Source organism: Mesoplodon bidens (assembly GCF_964165515.1).
Source record: "Mesoplodon bidens genome assembly, chromosome: X".
Taxonomy (NCBI): Eukaryota; Metazoa; Chordata; class Mammalia; order Artiodactyla; family Ziphiidae; genus Mesoplodon; species Mesoplodon bidens.
This window is the reverse complement of record NC_138163.1, coordinates 24,943,289-24,969,835: the sequence shown is the minus strand read 5'-3', so window position 1 is coordinate 24,969,835 and position 26,547 is coordinate 24,943,289. Positions and strand designations below refer to the sequence as shown.

The 26,547-nt window shown below is 37.7% G+C and overlaps 1 protein-coding gene across 2 annotated transcripts in view; it reads left to right on the top strand.

Annotated features, from left to right (window-relative positions):
- Window positions 1-24,883, top strand: part of HPRT1 (hypoxanthine phosphoribosyltransferase 1) — a 30,714-nt gene extending 5,831 nt beyond the window's left edge. Inside the window, exons 2-9 of one of the 2 annotated variants that reach the window (XM_081223184.1) lie at window positions 3,818-3,924; window positions 5,341-5,524; window positions 16,097-16,162; window positions 19,876-19,893; window positions 21,975-22,057; window positions 23,392-23,438; window positions 23,585-23,661; window positions 24,172-24,883. In XM_081223184.1, coding sequence (XP_081079310.1) covers window positions 3,818-3,924; window positions 5,341-5,524; window positions 16,097-16,162; window positions 19,876-19,893; window positions 21,975-22,057; window positions 23,392-23,438; window positions 23,585-23,661; window positions 24,172-24,219 — 630 coding nt within the window. In that variant the 3' untranslated portion in view covers window positions 24,220-24,883. The remainder of the gene's footprint in view (window positions 1-3,817; window positions 3,925-5,340; window positions 5,525-16,096; window positions 16,163-19,875; window positions 19,894-21,974; window positions 22,058-23,391; window positions 23,439-23,584; window positions 23,662-24,171) is intronic. The other variant, XM_081223183.1, reaches the window with a different exon arrangement.
- The last annotated feature ends 1,664 nt before the right edge of the window (window positions 24,884-26,547 follow it).

The following is a 26,547-nucleotide window of genomic DNA, read 5'->3' as shown; positions in this document are numbered from 1 at the left end:
TACACATATTAGTATAATGAACCCTCATGTAGTCCTTGCCCAGTTCTGACAATTATCTATGCATGGCCAATTCATATGTTGCTTAAATTAGGATCCCCATAAATACACCCCATGTATTTATAGTGAATTATAACAAAGTTGTGAATTTATGCCTAAAGTACCTCAAGTAATGCAGGTTTTATGAATTCTTATTTTTGCCTTTTGGGAAGAGTTATATTGACATTTTTTTTTATCTTGAAATAACATATCAACCCTTTTACACTGAATGTGATATATAAATCTAATAGTATTGATTGAAAATAAAACCTTTTGAATTGGAAAAAAGAATTTTTTAAATTAAAAAACATTTTTTTTGCCATGCCACACGGCTTGTGGAATCTTAGTTCCCCAACCAGGGCCCTCAGCAGTGAAAGCGTGGAGTCCTAACCACTGGACCACCAGGGAAGTCCCTGAATTGGAAATTAATTTGGCGTGTTGACAGAGAGAGAATTCCTATTTGGGGGGTACATCTGTGCTGGTCTGTCTGTGTTAAACTGCATGTTTGGGATGAACTCTGGACAGAATTCACATTGGCTTTGATTGAGACAGACAAGAATCTTGAAGTTCTTAGGCTGCCTGCAAAACCCATAGCCAGGCACTGAGCCATTTTCACAGAACCAGTAGGCTTTATAAGTGTTGCATGTTTCAAAGAGTCCTGGGTGAGTCCTGGTTTATGCTTGTGGCAGAAGCAGTGAGTAACTGGGAGGAAGGGGTGAGTAAGTCTCAGGGAAGCCATTTTGGTGCTCCGAATCTTGACTTTAAAGCACTATGAAATGGTAAGTTTTCATTCTTGTCAGGTAATAGCAGATCTGTTCTGTTGAGCCTGATATCAATGTTTGTCCTCTTGTAGCATCTAGCAAGGTCTAGCTCTTCTTTTCCCAGAACTTTTAACTAAATTTCAGTTTATAAAATTTAGAAAAGTAATGCTTGCTTGAAATACTCTTGTAGGTGACACAAATGTCCTAGTCCCATTCTTTTTTTTCTTGCGGTATGCGGGCCTCTCACTGTTGTGGCCTCTCCCGTTGCGGAGCACAGGCTCTGGATGTGCAGGCTCAGCGGCCATGGCTCACGGGCCCAGCCGCTCCGTGGCATATGGGATCCTCCCTGACCGGGGCACGAACCCGTATCCCCTGCATCGGCAGGCGGACTCTCAACCACTGCGCCACCAGGGAGGCCCTTTTTTTTTTTTAACATCTTTATTGGAGTATAATTGCTTTACAATGGTGTGTTAGTTTCTGCTTTATAACAAAGTGAATCAGCTCTACATATACATATATCCCCATATCCCCTCCCTCTTGCGTCTTCCTCCCACCCTCCCTATCCCACCCCTCTAGGTGGTCACAAAGCACCGAGCTGATCTCCCTGTGCTATGCGGCTGCTTCCCACTAGCTATCTGTTTTACGTTTGGTAGTGTATATATGTCCATGCCACTCTCTCACTTTGTCCCAGCTTACCCTTCCCCCTACCCGTGTCCTCAAGTCCATTCTCTACATCTGTGTCTTTATTGCTGTCCTGCCCTTAGGTTCAGAACCATTTTTTTTTAGATTCCATATATATGTGTTAACATACAGTATTTATTTTTCTCTTTCTGACTTCACTCTGTATGACAGACTCTAGGTCCATCCACCTCACTACAAATATAATTCAGTTTCGTTTCTTTTTATGGCTAATATTCCATTGTATATATGTGCCACATCTTCTTTATCCATTCATCTGTTGATGGACACTTAGGTTGCTTCCATGTCCTGGCTATTGTAAATAGAGCTGCAGTGAACATTGTGGTACATGACTCTTTTTGAATTACGGTTTTCTCAGGGTATATGCCGAGTAGTGGGATTGCTGGGTCATATGGTAGCTCTATTTTTAGTTTTTAAAGGAACCTCCATACTCCCATTCTTTTTATAGTAAATGTCTTCTGAAATAAGCCTGATGACAGTGTTTAGCAGATACATTAGTACTTCACCTTAGAGGACCTGGCATAATCTTTTGCCCCTCAAAATAGGATTTTTTTCCTGCATATGAAAGTAATACATGTTTTTTAAAAAACAAATCAATATTGACTTCACACCTCGTGCTGAGCGAGTGCCTGTGCACTATGTGCTGCTGGAGCTTACCTGTGGGCATGTCCCAGTCCACCTGCCTGAATCGCTGCCAGGCTCCTGGCCACGTGCTCCAAGCGGAAGCGGTGCACAGCTACTACCAGTCTGACACGACGATACTTGAAATTCCACCGAAGTCTGGAAAACTCAGAGCTCTTGGGACTGAAAGAGAGATGATGTGAACCTCAAATTTCTTAGAATATAATTCTCAATTCTGTGAATAATAAATGTATCTTAACTATATATTTTAAAAATTTATTGAAAACCGAGCTACTTGTCCTTAAGCACCTAATACAGTGCTGACTGGAGGAGGAGGTACTCAATAGATATTAACTGATGCAGTGAGATTTAATTATGATTTGACCAGTATTTCTTGCAAACTGCCAGAGTTCATGTCATCAGCTTCTTGAATGTGATTTGGAAGATACTTAGTCTTGAATGTCATGTGAGACAGAGTATTATAATTGTGGTTTGTGTCTTTGAATACGCTTTAAATATAATGCTGAGTGGGAATTATAAATCAACTATAATTTTTTTAAAAAGTGAAATTGGCAGTGGGAAAAAAAAAGAAGTCAAAGTGTAGAAAGTGGCAGGTCCCCACTTCTTACAGTTGACTATTGTTTGGTATATTCTTCCATACCCACCCTTTCTTTCTTCCTCTCTCCCTCTCTCTCCTCTTTTCTTAATTTTTTGTATTAAATTTTTTTTGTTTGTAGATTTGGTTTTAATATATCATAAAATGTCCCCATACTTTTCACATATATGTATAAAAACACATACTACCACAAATAATTTATAAGAAAGACTTGATATTTTTAAAAAGCAATATTTACTCACTGAAGAAAATTTGGAATATATAGTATAAAGAGCTAAATAAAATCGCTGTAACTCCCCTCCCCAAGACAAAAGTTTTTTTATGATTTTGTTATATTTTTTCTGTGTTTATAGGCCCATTATATAATTATAAAACTATAATCATAGTACATTTTACCACCACAGGTGCCACATCATCAGTGTTATTAAACATTTTGCATTACAAGGACTGGGCATATCAAGACGACCAATATGTGGTCCTACTCAAACAATCTTAAGAGTATCTACTATGAAGGTACCTCATGAGTTGATTATAACAATCTCAGACTTATAGAAGTTTGGATTTTTAAGGAATCACTTAGCTTTTTTTGGTGATTTTTTTTCCTACTGTGAGATGAGAGAGACTCTGGGTTTGAGGTAGGGAGCAGCAGTTTTTCTTGTTCACTGTGATATTTTAACTTGTTAGACTACACTGTATTAAACATTTTTTTACTAAATTTTCAAACATATGCACAAGTCGGGAGAATAATATAATGGATCCCCATATACTCATCACACGTTTATAATATTATCAAGATTTTGCCACATTTGTCTTCGCTCTTTAAAGTTTTTCTTTTACTCTGCTGAACTAAAGAAAATTTCATATCATGTCATTTTACTTCTGTAATCTTAACTATTCATCTCTAAAACATGTGGTTGATTTCTTATATAACTATAATTCATTATCATACCTATGAAATTACAGAAAGTTCTTGATATCTCATACTTAAATTTCTGTGATAGGCTAAGGGTTTTAAACGTCTAAATCCAATCAAGTGTTTGTATCATGAGATGCTCTCACTGAAACAGCCATATTTCTTTTTCAGATTAGTGATGATGAACCAGGTTATGACCTAGATTTATTTTGTATACCTAATCATTATGCTGAGGACTTGGAAAAGGTGTTTATTCCTCATGGACTAATTATGGACAGGTTAGTACGATCTTAAATTGAAATTTTGTTTTTTTCTTATATTAATTTCAAGTGTCAGCAACTGTTTTAAGTAGTTGATGTTTGAACATGAACTAGGCCAGCTTGTCACATAATAGATGCTTTCTGTTTTAAAAGCCCTCTTGACAAAAAAGGGAGGAAGGAAGAGCTTACTAATTACCCAGTATAAGTCATGGTGTACTGGGAATCTGTAGAGAGTAGAATAAAGTAAATATTGAAGGGAGATTGGAAGAATGAACTCTAGGCACAAAGTCTTTGATTTCTCAACCCTGAACAAGGTAATGGACTGGGGCTGAATCACGGGAAGACAAGGTCAGATTTTGATGATTATGCCCGTCTAGCTTGAAAATTTCCTGTTAAATGAATTGCAGTGAAAAACTTTACTTGTTATTTAAATGCTTGCCTTGTGTGTCTGGCTGTTGTTTTTTATTTTAAAATTATAATATCAATATTATAGCTCTATTCTAATATAGCTATATTCTAGAATTCTAAAATATTCTAACTGTAGAGGCTTAAACAAGAAGAGTAAAGTTATCTCAATGTACACATTTCCTACCTATACATTGGCCATGTACATATACTATATATTTTAACACATGGGTATTACTATCATATAGGTCTAAAATTTATTGGGCATTTTTTCTTATTAATACATCCAGAACTATCTCATATATTTTAAAGGGTGCATGGCATTCCATTTTCTGGCTGTACCATAATTGATTTAACCAGTTCCTTATTGATAGGTGCAAGATGTCTCCATTATTTTGCTTTTGCAGATCATACTAGAAGGGAACATCCTTTTATAGATGTTTGGGCAGTTGCTCAAATTTATCCATGGGGAAAGTTTGTGACAAGGGGACGGTGTGTTTATTGAATGTTTTGATACTGCCAAATTATCCTCCAAAAAGTTTATATTAATTTATGCTCCCAATGGTATATGAGAGTGCTCTTTCCTCACAATCTCTTCTAATGTTGTATTACAGGAATTTGCTGGTTTGATAGGTGAAAATTGTATCTTATTTTAATTTGTTTTTTTTAAATTTATGATAGATGTAACAAACAGTACACTTGGATTTGGAAGGTTTTTGAAATTTTTATCTTCACTTTATGAGCAAGGATATTATACTTCATGGGGGCAAAGGATGTGTTTTGTTGAAGTTTAATCTTTTTTTTTTTTTTTTTAATGCTTGGCTGCGCCTCACAGCTTTCGGGATCTGAGTTTCCCAGACGAGGGATCGAACCTAGGGCCGCGGCAGTGAAAGTGCCGAGTCCTAACCACTGGACTGCCAGGGAATTCCCCTGGAAGTTTAATCCTTAAGGGATGTTTGTTGTAAAGTTTAAACGTTCCTTTTATAATATAATTTAATTTCTATTAAATTCTTGATTTTATTTCTGTAGGACCGAACGGCTGGCTCGAGATGTGATGAAGGAGATGGGAGGCCATCACATCGTGGCCCTCTGTGTGCTCAAGGGGGGCTATAAATTCTTTGCTGACCTGCTGGATTACATCAAAGCACTGAACAGAAATAGTGATAGATCTATACCTATGACTGTAGATTTTATCAGACTGAAGAGCTACTGTGTAAGTATATTTAATGCATGTTTAAAATAAACATGGCATTTTTTTTTAACGGTACGCGGGCCTCTCACTGCCGTGGCCTCTCCCGTTGCGGAGCACAGGCTCCGGACGCGCAGGCTCAGCGGCCATGGCTCACGGACCCAGCCGCTCTGCGGCATATGGGATCCTCCCCGACCGGCGCACGAACCCGTGTCCCCTGCATCGGCAGGCGGACTCTCAACGACTGCGCCACCAGGGAAGCCCCAAACATGGCATTTTTATTATATGTATCCTATATGTATGAGCTTTAACTGGTTATATATAAATTCTATTAGCTTATAACTTTTATACAACTAAAGAGCCAAAATTGATCTACATAATAGATAAAAACAAAACCATATGAATTCTGAAATTCAAATTAACATTAATTTGACGTGAAGGACTATGTTTTGCTGAAATAAAAACAAAACAAAACAAACCATGGCAACTGTAGGTTTTCCTGTATGTTTTTGAAGCTCTGCAAACTATACTTACATGTTCATTTTACTTGGCTAGAGTGAGATTTTCTAATATATTCCCTAGTAGTGTATATCCAAGTGAATATTGTCTTTTTCAAACTAGTCGCCTATACTTATTTTAAAGGTTCTTTGGTTTAGTTTAATTTTGTTTTTTTTGGATTTTGAAAAACCCGTTTTCAGAATTGCTCTTGGGACTTGGGGGATATACTCTTTTGACTGTACTTACTGGTGGCAGATGTCCTCTCTGGAGCTAGATTGACTTGCGGGGCAGTCGTATTTGGAGTTAGGTGTGAGTAATAAGGTGGGTCAACAGTTGTCTCTTAGAAAGCGCATATGGAGCGAGAACATTAGCACATTGAAAAGACCACTTTTGGGTCACAGTCACTCTGTCTGTGTCACACAATCTCAAATGCTTCAGAATATTGACACTTGTGGGGTGAACCAAAATCCATGTCATCTTTACACATGAATTTCATCATCCACAATTTCTTTGATCGTGTGAATGTTTGATTTTTATTACTTCATACTGTTGCTTTTTTTCTGGTTGCGTGTTGTCATTGTAGTTCCTGAGAAGTTACTATTTTCCTTAAAAATAGGATTTTTCCTAGCTTCTTCAAGGATTAGAATAAATGTCTGATCTTTGCTCTTTCATGAATCAGTATTGTAGTGCATCTTTGTAGAAACTTGGCTTATGTTTACATTTTCATTGAGCATAAGACCACTTATCTACATTTAACTTTCAGCCTCCATTCTCTTTGTTAATCATCTATTTGACCCAAGTCTTTGACCTTTTCCCCATTTTCATCAGTCCTGTGGGTGATTGGACAGCCATTTAAGCATTATCATAGACATTTTCCCTATCCTGTTAAAACCCTTTGTGCTCATATATCATGACATTACTTCATACTCATAAGCTCCTTTTAACTTGTCAAAGTCTCACTTGAATTAAAGACTTGCTTAAATACAAAATTTGGATTTTTACTCAACAGAAGTTATTTATTTTGCTGATTTACACTAAGATTTAATTCTAGGCAATATAGCTGCCCAGACTTTAATATGTTGTTGCTTAGAGGCAAAACATGGGCTTACAGTCCAGGGCGTGATTTCTCTGTTTGGTCTTCTTAAGCACCACCACCCCTGACCCCCACACATGCACATAAAAATCAATTTTGTTACTTTATGACTTACACTTCATTGCTTTGGGGACTTGTGCAGAATGTTCTTTCTTTGAAAAGAAAGCTCATTAAAAAACTGAGAGGAGTTTAATATTTTCTTTTTAAGAGTATTTTATAGTTATAGAGCAATTTTGAAGCGGTAGAAACACTTTGACATTTTAGTTCCATTTTCTACTTTTAGTTTTTTTCCTATTAGTTGTTTTTTATTTTTATTTTTTGTTTGTTTTTGGCCATGCTGCGTGGCATGCAGGATCTTAGTTCCCCAACCAGGGATCGAACCTGTGCCCCCTGCAGTGGAAGTGTGGAGTCTTAACCACTGGACCACCAGGGAAGTCCTAGTTTTTTTCCTATTAGTTTCAGATCTTAGAGGATTGTTAAGCTGAACTCCTCAACTGATAAAAGGCATTGGAACCTTCAACATGATTAAAGCAAACATTTAGGTAAATTTTCACGTAGAGAAAAAAATATCTGTTCTGGTTTATGTGAAATTCTGTGTAGATTTACTGCTAAACAATAGAAATTAGGAAAACCATATACTTTCTGTTGATTTGAAGTAACATTTCTACCCTATTTAATAATTCATCAGCTTGTTGTGGAAGATATTCACATGTACCTATAAAAAAACAGGCAATTTAATTTGATATCATAAAATGGGAATTTAAAATTGTTTGCAGCATCAGTAACATTGATGTTAATGCAGTTTTACATGTTGATCTTGACCAGTTTGAAACAGTGAATTAAACATTAACTGATCTGTACTTATCCTAAAGAAATGTTCCGTGAACTATTAAATGTTCCCAGAATATATAAAGAGCCATAATAATATTAACACACCCCATCTAGTTTTTCTTCAGAATGAAAATTTATTTTTCCGATTAAAAAATACATGTTTATTATAAAGAACATACAACCATGGAAAATTATAAAGGAATTAAGTCACCCTAAATTCCACTACCACTTTTATTTCTAATATTTTGAAGAATTTTCCCTCTGTGTATACACACTCACATTATAGTTTACATACTCTTAGAGTAGCTAGGCAGAATTTTATTTGCTTAGTGCCTAGTTGACAAATTGCCTGGGGATTCCAAATACCATGTTTCATTAAATCTTAGATAGCACTGATTTTAAGATTTACCACTATTTGTTGTACTGCTAAGAAAGAAGACGCTGTCAGTTATTGTTGTAAGTTGCTGTCGATTGTAATTTGTCAGTTTCAGGGGTATTAAAATGTGAATGTACATCTTAGAGCAATAAAATGTAGTACTATATATTCAATGACTTTTTATCACTAAGTCTCTGTGATATTAAAAAAAGAAACGGTTGATAAGTGTGCAAATGTATTTTCTCTGTTGTGAGTGCAATTTTGCAGTGAATTTTTTTTTTACTAAAATAGTTTAATTAAAAAAAAATGAGGAAGTCTCGAGAGGGAAAGTTGTCCGACAAGTAAATTTTTTGTGGGAATATTTTTTGTGGGCCCTAAGCAAAGGAGAAATTAACCTGATTTATGGTGTGTCCAGACTAAATGACTTATGTTAAAATGAAATTCTTCTTAGAATTTTATTTTATTTATTTTTCATTATTATTATTTTTTAAATATTTATTTATTTGGTTGTGTCGGGTTTTAGTTGCAGCAGGCGGGCTCCTTAGTTGTGGCATGCATATGGGATCTAGTTCCCGGGCCAGGGATTGAACCCAGGCCCCCTGCATTGGGAGTGCAGAGTCTTAACCACTGCGCCACCAGGCAAGTCCCTTTTCTTAGGATTTTAAATCTTGCAGAAAACTTTTGAGTTATGAATTATTATCTCCATGTACATTTGAGAACAATGAGGGGCAGAGGTATTAAGTGACTTGCCCAGGATCCTACAGGTCTTCAATGTGAAGACAGGCCTTTAATTCTGTGCAGAACTGAGAGTCTTATTTGGGAAAACTTTTAACTGACTTGGATCCTCTAACATGGGCTTCCTATTATTTCTTCAGAAGTTTTGCATGCAAACAATTCATTTTGCCAGTTATGGGATTTTTCCTCAGTTAGGGTCAAGGTTCATAAAGCTATAAGTTTCAGTCTTAATCTTGGAAGTCACTTGATTAGTAGCTTGATTAGGCTATCTGTTTAGTATATCAAAGGTACAAATTACTTTATAGCAATTTGTTATTTGTAAGAAGCTGACTTTTTGAGTGAGCTTGTTGAAGAAAAATGCAGAAAATATTGGAGTAGTTTCTTAAAGTGTCTCTTCTAAGCAAAGGTCAGTAGCTTTTGGTCTGACACTTATCTCTGTATGTACTTAGTCAATTGCTTTAAGGTATGCTTTTTTCTCCAGAACAGTTGAAGTTAAATGTAAACGTACCACTTTGATGTTGACACTAGATAGTCTAAAGCTTATCTTCTGTAAATCTATCTATTTATATATATATATAAAGAAAGTGAAGTGATTTATGCCTTTCTCCTGCTTATTGAACTAAGACCATAGACGTGGATGGAGAAAAGAATTTGTTCAGTTTAAATTGGCAGGAATGGGGATGTGTACTGTCCATGGTATAAGGAAACGCTAACAGAACTAGAGTCAAAAGTATACTTTCTGGGCCTCCCTGGTGGCGCAGTGGTTGAGAGTCCGCCTGCCGATGCAGGGGATACGGGTTCGTGCCCCGGTCTGGGAGGATCCCATATGCCGCGGAGCGGCTGGGCCCGTGAGCCATGGCCGCTGGGCCTGCGCATCCGGAGCCTGTGCTCCGCAACGGGAGAGGCCACAAGAGTGAGAGGCCCGCATACCACAAAAAGAAAAAAAAAAAAAAAAAAAAAAAAAGTATACTTTCTAACTCTTGCCTGTGGATTTCACTGTGATGTAGTCCTTGTCGGACAACTTAGGTTTTATGTAAGCACCCTGATTAGTAGAACATGAAGGTAGTGGTCAGGTTTGGCCCCATGAAACCACAACTTCTATTTTAAAAAAAAAAATTAAGGAGGGACTTCCTTGGTGGCGCAGTGGTTAAGGATCCGCCTGCCAATGCAGGAGACATGGGTTCGAGCCCTGGTCTAGAAAGATCCCACATGCCATGGAGCAACTAAGCCCATGGGCCACAACTACCGAGCCTGCGCTCTAGAGCCCGTGAGCCACAACTACTAACTAAGCCTGTGTGCCACAGCAACTGAAGCCCGTGCGCCTAGAGCCCATGCTCCGCAACAAGAGAAGCCACCACAATGAGAGGCCCGTGCACTGCAACGAAGAGTAGCCCCCGCTCGCCGCAACTAGAGAAAGCCCGCGCACAGCAACGAAGACCCAACACAGCCATAAATAAATAAATAAATAAATAAATAAATAAATAAATAAATAAATAAATATTTTTTTAAAATTAAGGAAATTGATTAATTCATTCAGCAAACATATTACCACCTGTTGTATGCAAGGTACTGTCTTTTAGTCCATGAAGAGTGGTTCTGTTGAACATGTTTATCAGATCCTAGTCCAAAACCAGACATGGAATGAAAAGCAAGAACACAGGTTGCAATGACTTCTGAAGGTTTGAAAACAGTGTACTTGAAAATACCAGATATTAAATATCAGCACTAACACTTCAATCTTTTCTGGTACCCTGTTGTACCAAATGATATCTTTGATGTGTTTAGAGCAATGCTGACCAACAGAACTTTCTGTGATGATGGAAATGTTCTGTGTCTGTGTTGTCTAGTAAAGAGCCACTAGCCACATGTGACTGTGAGGCTGTGAAATATATCTCGTGCAACAGAGGATCTGGTTTTTTTTTTGGCCACACTGTGCGGCATGTTGAATCTTAGTTTCCCGACCAGGGATTGAACCTGTGCCCTCTGCAGTGGAAGCGCGGATTCGTAACCACTGGACCCCCAGGGAAGTCCCTGAATTTTTAGTTTTATTTAATTTTAAATAATGTGGTTAGTGGTTATTATATTGAATAGTGCAGGATTAGATGATCTATAAGGGCCCTGCTTCATCAGCATCATTTTTAAAACTGATAATAGCTTCTTTTTCCTTTAAAGCAACATTTTAAGTTTAAAATAACAGGTAAATAAGTTGACTTATTACCTGGGCATATATCCTTCCAGACTTATTATTTTCTGCATATATTTTTAGAAAATTGGATATCTGCCGTTTTTCATCTGAGGTGCAGTCTACCTCTAAAAGTTTATGATTCTAATATTCTCCCTTTTGTTGATATTTGATCAGGGTACAGGAGAACAGTTAAAGGACACAGAGGATGGTTGAAATTACGACGTGAAGAGAAAATATGATTGAGTGTGGTGGACTTGGGACCTAGCTGGATGTAGAAGGAACAGTTGTTTCCCCATAACTCCATTCTTGGGTCCTAAAGAATGATCTGAAGTTCACTGCAAAAAGGAAGGCACATATTGCTAAGCCACTAAGTGCTAAGGCTGGACTTCCTACCTCAGTAATACTCCTAGTCTCACCCTCTTGGGAGCCTAGTTTTGGTGATTAACCTCTCTGCATTCTCTTCTTATGGTCTCAACCTGTTTGTTCCAAGCCGTTCTTTTGCAGCCCACTCATTAACGTGTTTTCACACAGCTTTCTCTCCTCTTTTCCTATACCAAGCTTCAGTTCTTGTTGCTACCTGGAGGTTTGCACAATTTTTAGGGATAGACAAATAAGAAAGTTCCTTCCTATTTCCCTTCTCTTTTTTTCACGTAGACTCGAGAAAAGGTAGATAAAATGGAAACACAGACACTGAGAGTATGTATTTGGTAGACCCAAAGAGCTTCTCTGGGGATTTTATGTAGTTGACAGTGACAGTCTGAGTTAAGGACAGATTGGGCTCTCCCATGCCAGTCCCATCATCTCCTTAAAGATGAAGCACATAAGAGTCACTCAGTAATGAAATGCAACAGGGATACAGTGGGAAGCTTGTCATAGGAAGGGAGGGAGCAAGGGAAAACCCTCTGGTGGGGTAATTGATTCATGGGTGCCATTTGTATGCAATTTGGGCACTTATACTTGTATTCTAGCACAGTGGACTGTAACATTTTTCTTAAATGAATCTTCTGTATTACCCTTCATTTAAAAGGTGGCTGTGTTTCCAGAAAAAGGAGCCTCGAAGCTAAAACCCTTGGGGCGAACAGAAATATGGAGATTTAGATCTAGTGCAGCAGCAGTGTCTTGCGTGCTTGGAGTTCTCTTGTCTCTTACCCTATCACCATCGCCTTTGGATCACAGGGTTTTTTCCATACTTTTCAGTTCTCAGATCTTTACTCCTTTTCTCTGTTAAAAAGGGGTCAATTGAAGTTGACTGTAATACCAGATTTATACAGAAGATGTCGCTATTTAACTTGATTTACTGTGTAAATCGTTTACTGCTGTGATTCACTCTCATTGAAAGCTTCAGGTTTCATACAGTTTTGGTTTTGTTTTTTTTTTTTTTTTTGCTATTAATTCTGTTTTTGAAACTCTAGGTTTAAACCCTAACTTAAAGTTAGTTAGAATAAGAGGTGTCCGAAATTTCCTTAAGGTGAGAAGTAATATGCAAGAGTTTTTTGCTATTGGTAGTCATACTTATGTATCTTACATTTAGTTTGCAACACTGTATACTGTTGGCCCATTTGTGTTTTTCAAAAATAACACTCCATAAAATACGGACACATATATAGAAGTGTATGACAAAATTAGAAGTACAGGCACACCACGTTTTATTGCGCTTCACTTTTTTAAAAATAATTTTTTTAATATTTATTTTTTGGCTGTGTTGGGTCTTAGTTGTGGCATGCACGCTCTTTCACAGTGCATGGGCTCTGTAGTTGTGGCACACGGGCTTAGTTGCCCTGCGGCATGTGGGATCTTAGCTCCCCAACCAGGGATCGAACTGGTGTCCTCTGCATTGCAAGATGGATTCTTAACCACTGGACCACCAGGGGAGTCCCTATTGCACTTCACTTTATTGTGCTTTGCAGATACTGCATTTTTTATAAATTGAAGGTTTGTGGCAGTTTTGGGTCAAGCAAGTCTATTGATGCCATTTTTCCAGCAGCACTTGCTCTCTTTATGTCTCTGTGTCACATTTTGGTAATTCTCGCAATAGGTCAAACTTTTTCATTATTATATTTGTTATGGTGAGCTGTGATTAGTGATCTTTGATGTTACCATTACAAAAAGATTAAGACTCACATGATGGTTAGCATTTTTATTTTTTATCTATTTATTTATTTATTTGGGGTGGGGTGGGGTTTTACCATAGTTTCATGTTTTATTTTTAAAGAAACTGCTGAAATGTTTTCCAGAGTGGCTGTACCATTCTACATTCGCATAAACAAAGTATAAGTGACCCAGTTTCTCTGCATCCTCCACAGTATTTGACGTCACTATTTTATTTTATTTTTCAATTAATTTTTATTGGAGTATAGTTGATTTACAATGTTGCGTTAGTTTTTGCTGTACAACAAAGAGAATCAGTCATACATATACATATATCCACTCTTTTTTAGATTCTTTTCCTATATAGGCCATTACAGAATATTGAGTAGAGTTCTTTGTGCCATACAGTAGGTCCTTATTAGTTATCTATTTTATATATAGTAGTGTGTGTCTGTCAATCCCAACCTCCCAATTTATCCCTGCCCCTTTCCCCCTGGTAACCATGTTTGTTTTCTACATCTGTAACTCTATTTCTGTTTTGTAAGTAGGTTCGTTTGTACCATTTTTTAAGATTACACATATAAACAATAGCATTTTTTAGCAATAAAGTATTTTTAAATTAAGGTATTGTACATTGTCTTTTTAGACATAATGCTATTGCACACTTAATAGACTACAGTACAGTGCAAACATAACTTTTATGTCCACTGGGAAACCAAAAAATTCCTGTGACTTGCTGTATTGTGACACTCACTTTATTGTGATGATCTGCAACCAAACCCGAAATATCTGAGGTATGCCTGTATATAAAAGTAGAAAGTCTTCTTATCCCTTCTCACTACTCAGAGGTAATTGCAGTTATAAGCTTTTTAAAAATGCTGAACAGAAATGGTTTCGTAGGCAACACATTGCTCTATAACTTGGTGATTTTAGTTACCATTGTTCATGTCAGTGTGTATATAGATTATCAGATTTTTTTTTTTTTTTTTTTTTGTGGTACGTGGGCCTCTCACTGCCGTGGCCCCTCCTGCCGCAGAGCACAGGCTCCGGACTCGCAGGCCCAGCGGCCACGGCTCATGGGCCCAGCTGCTCCGCGGCACGCAGAATCCTCCCGGACCGGGGCGTGAACCCGCGTCCCCTGCATCGGCAGGCGGACTCCCAACCACTGCGCCACCAGGGAAGCCCTATCAGATTCTTTTTAATAGCTCCACAGTATTACATTGTGTGGATGAACTTAATTTAAATAGTTCCCTGTTAATAGACATGCTGGTTGCCTCCAATTTTTGTTTTTTATAACAGTTGATACAGTGAACATCCTTGTATGTACCTTTGCACACTTATGTTTTTGTAGCTTTGATTCCTGGAAGTGGGATTGCTGGGACAAATGGCATGTGTGTTTACAATTTTAATAGGTATGGCTATATATTTTTCAAAGGACAGTGTACAGATTTATACTCTCACCAACAACAAGGGTGCTTGTTTCCTGTCACTCTTGCCAAAATATATATCATCAGGCTTAAGTTTTGCCAGTGTGAATGGGTGAACAGTAGAATCATGTTGTTTATTTGTTTCTCAGATATCATTTTATATGTTATGACATTCTTTTGTGAATTACCTATTCGTGTTCATTCTCCATTTCTCTATTGGATTCTTATTGTTGGAGCCCAATGTATAATAGAAATACTCGTTACAGATCTTTTTTTTCAGTTTAGGTTCATGTCATGCCTAAGTTTTTACCTTTCTGAGAATGTGAAAATATTCTACGTTTTCTTCTGGTCTGCTTATGGCTTTATTTTTTACGTTTAGATTTTAATCCATCTGGAATTTATATTTGTGTATGCTGTGAGGTAGGGATCATACTTTATTTTCTTCCCAAATGGATTACTAGTTGATGAAACACCATTTACTGAATAATTCATCTTTTTCTTACTGACTTGAAATACCATCTTTATCATATACTAAATCCTCATATATTTCTGGGTCTGTTTCTGGGCTCTATTCTGTTCCTTGATCTCTTTGTCTATTACTGTGCTGGTACAGCACCACTGTAATTGCCACAGCTTTGGTATGCTTTGCTCTCTGGTAGGGCAAGTCTAAGCCGTTTCATTCACCTGCTCTTTCACTCCAGTTTTCTGTCTTGAATCCAGCACAGCCAAATTATGATCATTATCACCACCAACTACACTGGGTGTGGAGCATTCCCTTTTGAAACTCTTTTAAGGGTTTCTACTAGATTCTGTGATAGCATAAAACTGGGAGCCTAAGAGGTATGCTTTAAAGGACTACTGATCAGACCTGATTTCCCAGACTGTGCTGAAGATGACCTGGGCCTGAGCTAGACTTTTGAGGGAAATATCTTTGGAGTCGAGTGTGATATAGACGAGACTCTACACCTTGATTGACTCATGGGAATGGTCCAGGGCCAGAACCAGACACCTGTCATGCTAATAACTTCTTTCGTGGTTCAGAAATAACTGAGACTGAAGATGGGTGGCCTCTGTAATACTGCCCACTCGAAAATGGGTGTACCCCATTTTTAGGACTCTTCGAAGCATCACATCAGTAATGGCCAATTAGAACTTCTTAATTTTTACTAATCTCTATTTGAAAGTTACCTAGTCACTCATTTCTAGAGACATAATTCTTACAGTTTGTGTCATTTAGAATATCATAATGCTATGACATTAGATAGCTAACTTCTTAAATCTTCTAGTTCACATTTGATAATTTGAAATGTGTGTGTATACATGGAAAGATATACATATATATTTATCTCTTTTTTTAAACTAGAATGACCAGTCAACAGGTGACATAAAAGTAATTGGTGGAGATGATCTCTCAACTTTAACTGGAAAGGTATGTATCTTGAAGGGGAAGAAAAGAACATTCCATACTGAGTCAATTAGTAACACTGTGCTTTCAATCCATCACCAAGAGGCAGTTTAGATAGTTATTTATGCACTCAGACAAGGGTTATTTAACCCTTGGAAACAACCTAAGTTAGGTATCTTTCCCTAGGTCATATAGCAAAGAGGCAGCAAAATCCAACATTAAACATCAAGTCTGTGTTGCCAAGTACTGCTGGTATGCTTCTGTGGGGATCTAATTTGGGATCCTTCAAAAGAATATATGGGGGAAAGGACAGTCTTCTTTTTAAAAATAAACAGCACATAGTTTCTTAAAAGATAGAGAAACAGTATAATGTAGTGACTGAAAGTGTGGGTTCTAGAGCTGGAGAGCTTTGATTCAAAGCCTGGCTCAGTACCTCCTAGCTATGTGACCTTGGGCAGGTTATTTAACCTCTCGTCTCCCATATGATGCTACTGGCAGTCATCTCAGTGAGTGAAGAGGATTGAGTGTTATAATGCATGTAGAGCTCTTAAAACAGTTTCTGGTAGTTAGAACACTTAGTATGTTCAAACATACTGTTATTTTAAGGAATCCCAAAAAAAGAGTTTAAAATACATCAAAATTCTTCCAGCATAGACATTTCGCTGAGATAATAGAGCTATTAAAATAGTTGAATATTTACAATATTATTCTTTAGATACACTGAAATGATTTTTGAGTAACCAATGATAAATAATGGAATGCTTTTTTTAATTTTAATTTTTATTTTATTTTATTTTATTTTTTGGAATGCTTTTTTTTCAGCTGCCAGTTACTTTTTTGCTTATAGACACAGTGCCAAATATAAAGGCATAATCTCATAAAAGCTTCACAAGAATCCTCGTGAGGTAGATATTATCATCCCCATTTTACAGATCAGGAGACTAAGACTCAGCAAGGTTGAAGGACTTGTCCAAAGTCACACTGCCAGTTAAGTGGTAGAGCTTGATTTTTTTTTTTAAATCCTTAAAGGTGTGTGTATTTTATTTTTTATTTATTAATTTATGGCTGTGTTGGGTCTTCATTTCTGTGCGAGGGCTTTCTCTAATTGCGGCGAGCAGGGGCCATTCTTCATCGTGGTGCGCGGGCCTCTCACTATCGCGGCCTCTCCCGTTGTGGAGCACAGGCTCCAGATGCGCAGGCTCAGTAATTGTGGCTCACGGGGCTAGCTGCTCCGCGGCATGTGGGATCCTCCCAGACCAGGGCCCGAACCCATGTCCCCTGCATTGGCAGGCAGACTCTCAACCACTGCACCACCAGGGAAGCCCCTAGAGCTTGAATTTAAATGCAGGTCTATCTGCCTCCAAAGCTCTTTTCTTCCTCTGGTTTTTAGATTTTAATGTTTATAGCTTACTTCACTGAGTATCTGTGAGGCAACTTTAACATGCAACACTTGTGTCAAATTCTATGGTCCCATATCAGGGTCGTGCCAAACTAATGTTGTCTTCCTCAACATCTTTTGAAAACTTCAAAGGAGAAATTATAATCTGTTGACTCTTTTCCCTTCCTGCCAGACCTATCCTCCTTCCCTTTCAGCATGCTTTGCCCATAATTAGAAGTCATTTGAAGCCCTTACTCCTATAATCAGTTTTTAGTGCTGGAAGGGACCTAGCCTTCAAAGCTTTCTGTGATTCCATTTGACCTTGCCTTTCCCACCTAATGGCTCTGTCCCACTACATAGCTCTGTGATCTTAAAAGGTCTCTGCTTCTAAAATAACTTTCTTTTCATGATAGTCACAGTAAGCACGTTTATTGTGGGAAAAAAACAAGATGCAGAAGTTGGGTGAAGTTGTTTCTTGGTGGTGAGATTATGGGTTATTTAGACATTCTATTTCAGTTTATCTCTGGAGGATACTGTGTGTGTGTGCAGATACATATATATATGAATAGTTTTCTCCTTTTTTCCAGTTATGGTTGAGAATATGGGCTTTGGACCCTGAAAACCCCTCTTCAAATCTATCCTCTACCACTTGACTATTTTTATGACTTTAGGCAAGTCATTTGACCTCTGAGCCTCATTTTTTTCATTTATTAAGTAAGGATGTAGCTATTTGATGTAAAATAAGCTCTCGGTAATGGTAGCAATTCTCATTCTTTTATTTTTCTAAACATTAATGACATCATACTCTGGATACTACAATTTTGTGTGGCAAATATTTAATCTCTCAGCCTCATAGTACTAAAAGTCTTTGATTATGATTTAGACAAGGTTTTACAGCTACTTAGTATTAGAGGCAAGACTAGAATCCAGTTTCTCTGTCTCATAATTCAATGCTCTTTTCAAACTATAATTCCATCCCATGGTGCAAATTGCTGCATCAGTGAGCCAAAGTTACTGATGGGAAAATGTTGCCCTTCAGATGTGCTAGCTGGGCTAGAGAAAGTGCTGAGAAAGAACCACATGGTAGGTGGTGAAACAATTATTGGTCCATTAATTGATTACAGTTGGCCCTTGAACAACATGGGTTTGAGCTACGTGGGTCCACTTACATGCAAATTTTTTTCAATAAATCCTTACTACACTACTACACGATCTGTGGCTGGTTGAATCTGTGAATACGGCTGAACTGTGGATATGGAGGGCCGACTGTAAAGTTATATGTGGATTTTCAACTGTGTGGAGGGTCAGTGTCCCTAGTCCCCTTGTTGTTCAAGCATCAACTGTATATTCAATTTTCCTAAAGATTTAGGTTACAATATCATTTGAAAAGAGAGAAATTAGTTGTGATATGAGGAAAGGAGTAAATTGCATATGAACTATGGTAGCAATATAATGTATATTATAAAATGCATGCAGTTATAAAGTTATAGATTACATAAGGTGAGGTTTAAAAAAAGTTCTAATCTTTCTTTCTTTCAACCCAGTGGATCTTGTGTGCCCTACCTTGATAACCAATGACTTAGAAGAGTATATAGAACATTAAAATTCTGATGCCCGTAGGTATGTGATAGAGAAATGAGAACTACAAATAAGCAATATAACATGAATCTTCTTGTGACAATGATTATAACCAGTATGTGAAATGCTACCTCATTCCCAAGAATAGATATAGGACTCTTCTCTACCTCGGAGGTAATTGTTAGACAGTATTTTCTCTAAGGGTTCTAACAGCTATAAAATTATGAGAGGTAGAAATTGGGGTAAGGGTTTATGGTGGGAGGAAGCATTGGTATCTTTTAGTTTAGTCCAAGAGTATGAACACATCCAGAAAATGCAGATCAATTTCAGCCTACTGAGAAAATGCGTTTTGAATTGGATTCCATATGGTAAGTTAAATGCATGATTTTGGAGTTATTGTACAAATTATAGTTTTGAATGTTAGAGTTGGAATACACAAATTAGTTGAAGTCCCTCATTTTCCACATGGGAAACTGAGGCCCAGAGAAATTTCGTGACTTGCCCAAGATTAGACCTCCGTTTAAGTAATGAAAACTCTTTAAAAAATGAACATATGGGTCAAATTTTATTTTTAAAAATTCCATTGCAGTGAAAATTTTATATTAAAGAGTTCCAAATCCCAACAGATGGCCCATTTGTTTGAATCAGGGTTCGATATAGTAAAGTAGCTTAAAGCAAGAATTTGGATAAATCCTTAGAGTTTGTTATGATGTGACTTGAATTATAATTGGAAACACTGTCTGATTCATTGTACTGATTTTCATTTCTCTTTTTCTTCCAGAATGTCTTGATTGTTGAAGTAAGTTTTACATACTTTTAATATAGTGTTTATGATTTTCTAACTTGGTATGCACAGTCCTAAAGGTAACCCTGGGAAAGAAATTCCTTTTCATCAGTTTTAATGGTGGGCTTGTGTTATAAGGGAATGAGATTGTTTTTTTCCTAAGAAATATTTAGTAATTTACTTTTACCGGATAGTGGAAACATTTTGGTATATTTCTTACCCCTCTCTTTTTGGCTTGAATTTTTTTTTGTTCCTTTTAAAGTTACACATATCATTCCCATCCATGCTTTTTATGCTTCTATTGCATATATATAACCATATACAAAATATATTTTTTGATAATTTATATAGTGCTACACTGTACATATTCTCTCTTGCAGCTTGTTATTCTCACTCAAAATTGGTTTTGAGGTTATTCATGTTGAAACATATAGAATTAGTTGACCTTAAAACCCTTCATAGCATTTCAGTGTACAAATCAACCTATTTATTGCCCTACAACTAGGGAATTTGCTTCCAATTTTTCTTACTACAACAGGGCTGCTAAGAGCATCCTTTTGCATTGTCCTGTGTGCATGTGTGTGAGTTCTCTCTGGATACAGGCACTTAGAAGTGGAATGACTGGGTTTTCGAATTTGTACATTTTCAATTTTACTATTGTTGCCAAATTACTCATCAAAGTACTTTATATTCCCACCAATAGAATGAGTTCTTACTCTTTTATGTAAAATGGTGTAAGGCTTAAGAGCAACAGTAACCCCTGATTCATTTTTTGTTGTTACCAAGGTTTTTAGAAACTTTAGCTTATAGATTAAAAACTAAACAAATAACACACTTTTCACATGGTTTGTGTACATGAGTATCCCTGGGAACTGGTTGCTTTTTTTAAAATGCAGATTCACTAATTCCACTTCAGATTGCTTCATTTTGTCTGTGGTAATGCCGCCCAACAAATTACCACAGACTAAGCCGCTTAAAACAACACACACTGATTATCTCAGTTTTCAGGGGTCAGGACTCGAATACAGGGTAGCTGGGTCCTCTGCCCCAGGTCTCATCAGGCTGAATGAAGGCTGGGGTTCCTATCTCACCTGTGACTCATGGTACTCTTCCAGATTCATTCAGGTTGTTGGCAGAACTGAGTTCCTGTGGTTGCAGGACTGAGGGCCCCGTTTTCTTGCTAGGCTGTCCTCATGTCCTAGCACGTGACCCTCTCATATGACAGCTGACTTCTTCAAAACCAGCAGAATCTCTCTCCAGACTGCCACAGCTGTCTTGTGTAACACAACCTACTGACAACCCCATCATTTCGCAAGTCCCACTCACACTCAGGGAGTGGGGGATTATTCTGAGTGTGTACACCAGGGGGCAGGAGTGCTGGGGGCCATCAGAATTCTGTCTACCACAGCCCAGAAATCTGCATTTTTCACAAATCCCCAGCCCTGATGTTTCTGATGACTTACAGCCCCACTTTGTGAACGCTGCTTTGTACCATCTGTAGAGAATATTTTCATTGAAGAGCATTAGGGTTATGGTTTAAGAAATGTTTTCCCAATTAGAGATAGGTTTGTTTTGAATAATGTCCTACTTTTGACTAAATAGCTAAGGTTCACTTTCATGTAAAGTAATTCTATATGGTAAAACTTTAATACTTTGGATACTTTTAAGATGGTATAAAGCAGTGTTTCTTGGTGTGGTCTCTTAACCACCTGCATCCGAGAGTTGGAGCATCCTGATCTTGAGTTTATAAAAAAAAAGTCTAATATCTTTTATAATGAAGGGCAGCACCACAACTCTCTAATAAAATATGTGTCTACATACTTGCATGTATATATATATATTAGCTGTCATTGATCTCTTGGTGCCTATAAAATCCAGCCCTGAGGACTGGCATTCCTACTGCTTGCTGAGAGCCAGATGACTTACAGATTCCAGAATATCTCAGTATGAATTGTGGGGAGAATCACTGCACCGAAAAAAAAAATGGCATTATTCCAGTTATACATGGGGTTTTGTTTTTTTGTGTTTATATAATGACTGAATTTAAAGGTATGATGGTTTTATTTACCATTTAAATGTCTTTTCTTTTTTTAAAGGATATAATTGACACTGGCAAAACAATGCAGACCTTGCTTTCCTTGGTCAAGCAGCATAATCCAAAGATGGTCAAGGTTGCAAGGTATGTATATAACATTTTGACATAGGATACTTTCTTCATTTGAAAAAAGATTAATTGCTTCTTTGTAAGGGTAAATTTTCTTATCTTCAAAAAGTAATATAATCTCAAATAAGACTCAGTAAGTGTCCTTTGTAAATAATTTGTCGTGTGTTAAAGCCTTTCAGTGCAGTTACCTTATTGCCCAATGTTATTAATATTTGTTTTTTCACCAATCTAATAATGATATCAAACTTGTCCTAGGTAGCATGGCAGAGGATTTGGGGCCTCTTTGCAAACCTGAGACCAAGGATCCCAAAGACGGGTTAGGAGGTGGTAGGAAGGAGTGGGCCCTGGAGATCCTGAGCTCCTGGAATTGAGTGATGTAGTGGTCCTGTGTGCTGCATCTTGTTTTGTAGCCACGTTGAAAATGTACAATGCCTGCTTCCTTTCTTCTAAGCCAGCCTCACTTCCTGGTCCTACCTATGTTGTTTGGCTTATTAATTCTACCTGTGTTTATCCCTAATCATAGTTTCACTCCCCAACAACTCAGAGGTAGACTATTATTCCCACTTGACACATGGGGATACCAAGGCATATTTTTTAAGGTTCCCACATGATTCCAATGTGCAGCGAAGGTTGAGAATCACTTTAGGTCCTTTCCAGCCCTTTTAATATACTTATCTAGGAAGTCATGAAATCTTAAGTTTTATTGGGACTGCCCTTATCATATGTAAAGGCTTTCAGAGCACCATTACAGGTTTTTTAATGGCTGAAAAATTTCAGCAGGCAGCACTTGGATTATGAAATTAGCTTTCGTTAGAGTTGATGCATCCTACCTGCAGTTTCTGCTCTCAAGAACAAATGCTATCTCCTTAGCATGCTAGTTCTTTTTTAGGCTAACATTCCTCTTTGTAAGCTATTTACTAAAAGCCTTGAAAGGTGATGCTCACCTCTCCCACACCATTTGTGGCTTAGGGATTGTTTCCCAGGGATTTGGGACTGAAAGCCTTTACTTGTCGTCTTTGCTCGTTGGCATTCCCCACCCGTTCATCCTCCCCAAGTAGCTGCCCTTTGATGGGCATGTGAATAGTCAGGGGGCAGCTCTCAGAACAGCCCATCGTGTTCCAGGTGAAGATCAGTCAAGGGCCTCATCTGTAGTGTGAACTCATTGCTGCCCCTGCCCAGGGAGCCCTGTGATTTAGCTCTCTCCATTTCATAGTGTGTCTTTGGGTTTGTTAAAACTGACTATAGTATGCCAAACTGCAGATGAAACCGTGTTGCAGAACATGAATATCCTCTTTTGTAATGCCCTGCAGTGTCTCCGTGTGTCACATGTCACATTTTATAATTAACAGCTTGCTGGTGAAAAGGACCCCGCGAAGTGTTGGATATAGACCAGACTGTAAGTGAAATACTTTGTCAATCATTTAACCAGCTTTAACCCAACAAGTTTTATATGAAATGGTTTAGAGTCACTTTAGAGAATGTTTGCACATATTAGATTTGAAAGTGATGTTTTCTGTATCTAAATGATGTGATTCTTTTTAGTTGTTGGATTTGAAATTCCAGACAAGTTTGTTGTAGGATATGCCCTTGACTATAATGAATACTTCAGGGATTTGAATGTAAGTAATGCTTCTTCCTCATTCTCATTTTTCAGAACCCATATAAAAATTTATAAAAGGGAAGAATTGTTTTCTCTTTCCAGCACCTCATAATTTGAACAGACTGATGGTTCCCATTAGTCACATAAAGCTGTAGTCAAGTACAGACATCCTTAAAGCTGTAACTTGGCCAGGCTAGGGTAACACTCTTGCTGGCTAAACAGTTGAACAGGTTTAATATACAGTAACTGTCCCATTATTATATCAGATGATAGATGTCATAAGTAAGTGAGAAATGAACTAGTTTAAGTCTTTTAATTCACTCTCCTTCAAATACCCACCACCTCTTCTGGAAGCAGGAGTGCCGAGAACGCGTTTGTGAACGCGGGTGAGGAAGATGAGGAAGGCCGTTTGTTTTGTAAAAACCCCTGCAGCAGAATACTGTTCATAGAAGACATGCCAAGTACTGTTCTCGCCTTTCACTTCACAGTATACTTTTCTAATGTGAATCTCTGGATTTTTATTTTATAGCATGTTTGTGTCATTAGCGAAACTGGAAAAGCAAAATACAAAGCCTAAGATGAGAGTTCAAGTTGAGTTTGGAAACATCTGGAGTCCCATTGAAGTCACCAGGAAAATTATCAGATGTTCTAGTTCTGTGGCCAGCTGCTTAGTAGAGCTTATTGCATGTATCTTCTAAGAATTTTATCCGTTCTGTATTTTAGAGAGGTCAGTTGCTGCATTCCCAACCTCTTTATTTGCACTATGAGCCTATAGAGTATCAGTTCCCTTTGGATGAATTGTTGTTTGACTTGTGAATGAAAAACCTCTTAAACCACACCACTATTGAATGAAAATATTGAAATTGTATCTGTAAGAAACATTGAAAGAGGAGAATATATTAGTTTTTTAATTGGTATTTTAATTTTTATATATTCAGGAAAGAACAGAAGTGATTGAATATTGTTAATTATACCACTGTATGTTTAGAAAAGAAGCAGTCAGTTTCATATCAGTGACAGCATTTAGAGGTATTGTTATGTCGGATAAACCATATGTCCTGGAGTTATTTTAGTAGGTTTCAGTAGTATTAACTGTATTTTCCCACTTGTTCAGATTATTTCTGGAGAATCTTTGTCAACATTTCCTTTTAAATACAGGTCAGTAAGTTCTAAAAACCTACCACTTTTTGAAGTCTTCAATGTAAAAATCCTTAAAATAAAGGCTGTCTCTTTAAAAGAAACTATGCATACCTGTTATTTCTCTACAAATTAACCTAGTGTAGTTTTCTGTTGGTTACCTTTTCCTTGTCTGTTAAATTTCAGCAGCTAGTTTAATTGTAATCTTTACCAAGCACAGCAAATAATGATTATCTGGTAGAATGGGTTGGTGGAGCTAGTGAGATTCTTACCTACTTCAGAGACCTCAGATTTTAGACACATGGTATATAGTTTATTACATTTTCCGATGCTAAAATAACATGGCTCTCTCTTAGAATTCTGTTAAATTGCTTCGATAGCAACCTCACCTGCAGTTCAACAGTTTTTCAGACATACGCTGTTACCTTCTTTGGGTAGAGAATACTCTATCGACTAAAGAACAACAACAAAACCTTTTGTTTTCTGGGAGCAGGAAGAAAAGTTTTAAGCCAAAACTCTTCATTGCTTCTCTGCTCCAGGTAAGGTATGAACTAGTAACCTTGCAGGCCATCCAGCTATATTTATGCCTTAAAAAGTCTGCTGTAATTCCCAGCAGCAAAACAGGGAACTTTAAATGATACTAAATAATAATTTGCTATAGTCCTAGAACTTCCTAGTTTACAAAAAGTTTTCCCTTTTGTTATCTCATTTGATCTTCATGCCCTCTGAGGCTGAGGTGGGCGTTACCCCGTGTGAGTGTAGCATCCAGGATAACTCCGCTTCCTCTCCTCAGCACGCCAGCTCACTGGGCTCTCCCGGGCCACCCTACTCACCACTGCACCCTGCCTCTGACTGCGGACCCTCCTCACCCTCCTCTTCTCAGTTGCACTTACCACCTTCTCTTAGGTCGAACCGTATGAAATTACCATTTTTGTAGGTCAAGATAGTTGGCAGTTGGCAATTTTGAGTGGTATAATCTAATAACATGCAGTATATAATATAATCTACATTTGTATTTGTTGCTCACTGTTTGTCTCTTCCTTTCCTGTCCTCTAGAATGTACGCTCCATATAAGGAGGGCAAGAATTTCTTCATTTCATTGTAGTAGAGGGAAGGGAGGAGGGGCATGATAAGGGGAGGAGATTAAGAGGTTCAAACTACTATGTATAAAATAAAGGAGGGGAAGAATTTTCGCCTGTCTTGTTCACTGAGGTGTATACCTAGTGCCTCAAAGATAGTAGCAGCTCAGATGATGGTTGTTGAATGAATGAATAGCTAAGAGTTCTGGGTTAGACTGTCCTGACCATTGCTTATTAGCTATGTGACATTGAGTTACTTAACTTCGGAACCTGTTTTCTCAACTGATTCATGGGGATAATGCTGTCTCCTTCACAGGCTTACTGTAAGGATTCATTATATGGGAGAGTACAGGTGCAACACAACAGCAGCCTGGGGCTTAGCAAGTGCTCCATAAACATAAGTCGCTGCTGAGAAAAATGAATGTTTCGAGAAGATAGGTGCATGGCTAGTAAGTGTCAGGGATTAAACCAAGATCGGTCTGATTGTCGGTACAATATCATGAAGAAGCTGAACTGTTTCCCCTTCTGACTTGTGCAGACTCTTTAGTTTGTGGTTCTGTTTTAGCTGGTTGACAAACCCAGCAAGAAACCCAGGTAACAGCCAGGAAGGAAAGGCCTGCTGAAGCTCACACACTTTTAAGAATATTGTGCAGACAGACTTGACTTAACCTGCTTTTGGGGCATACAGT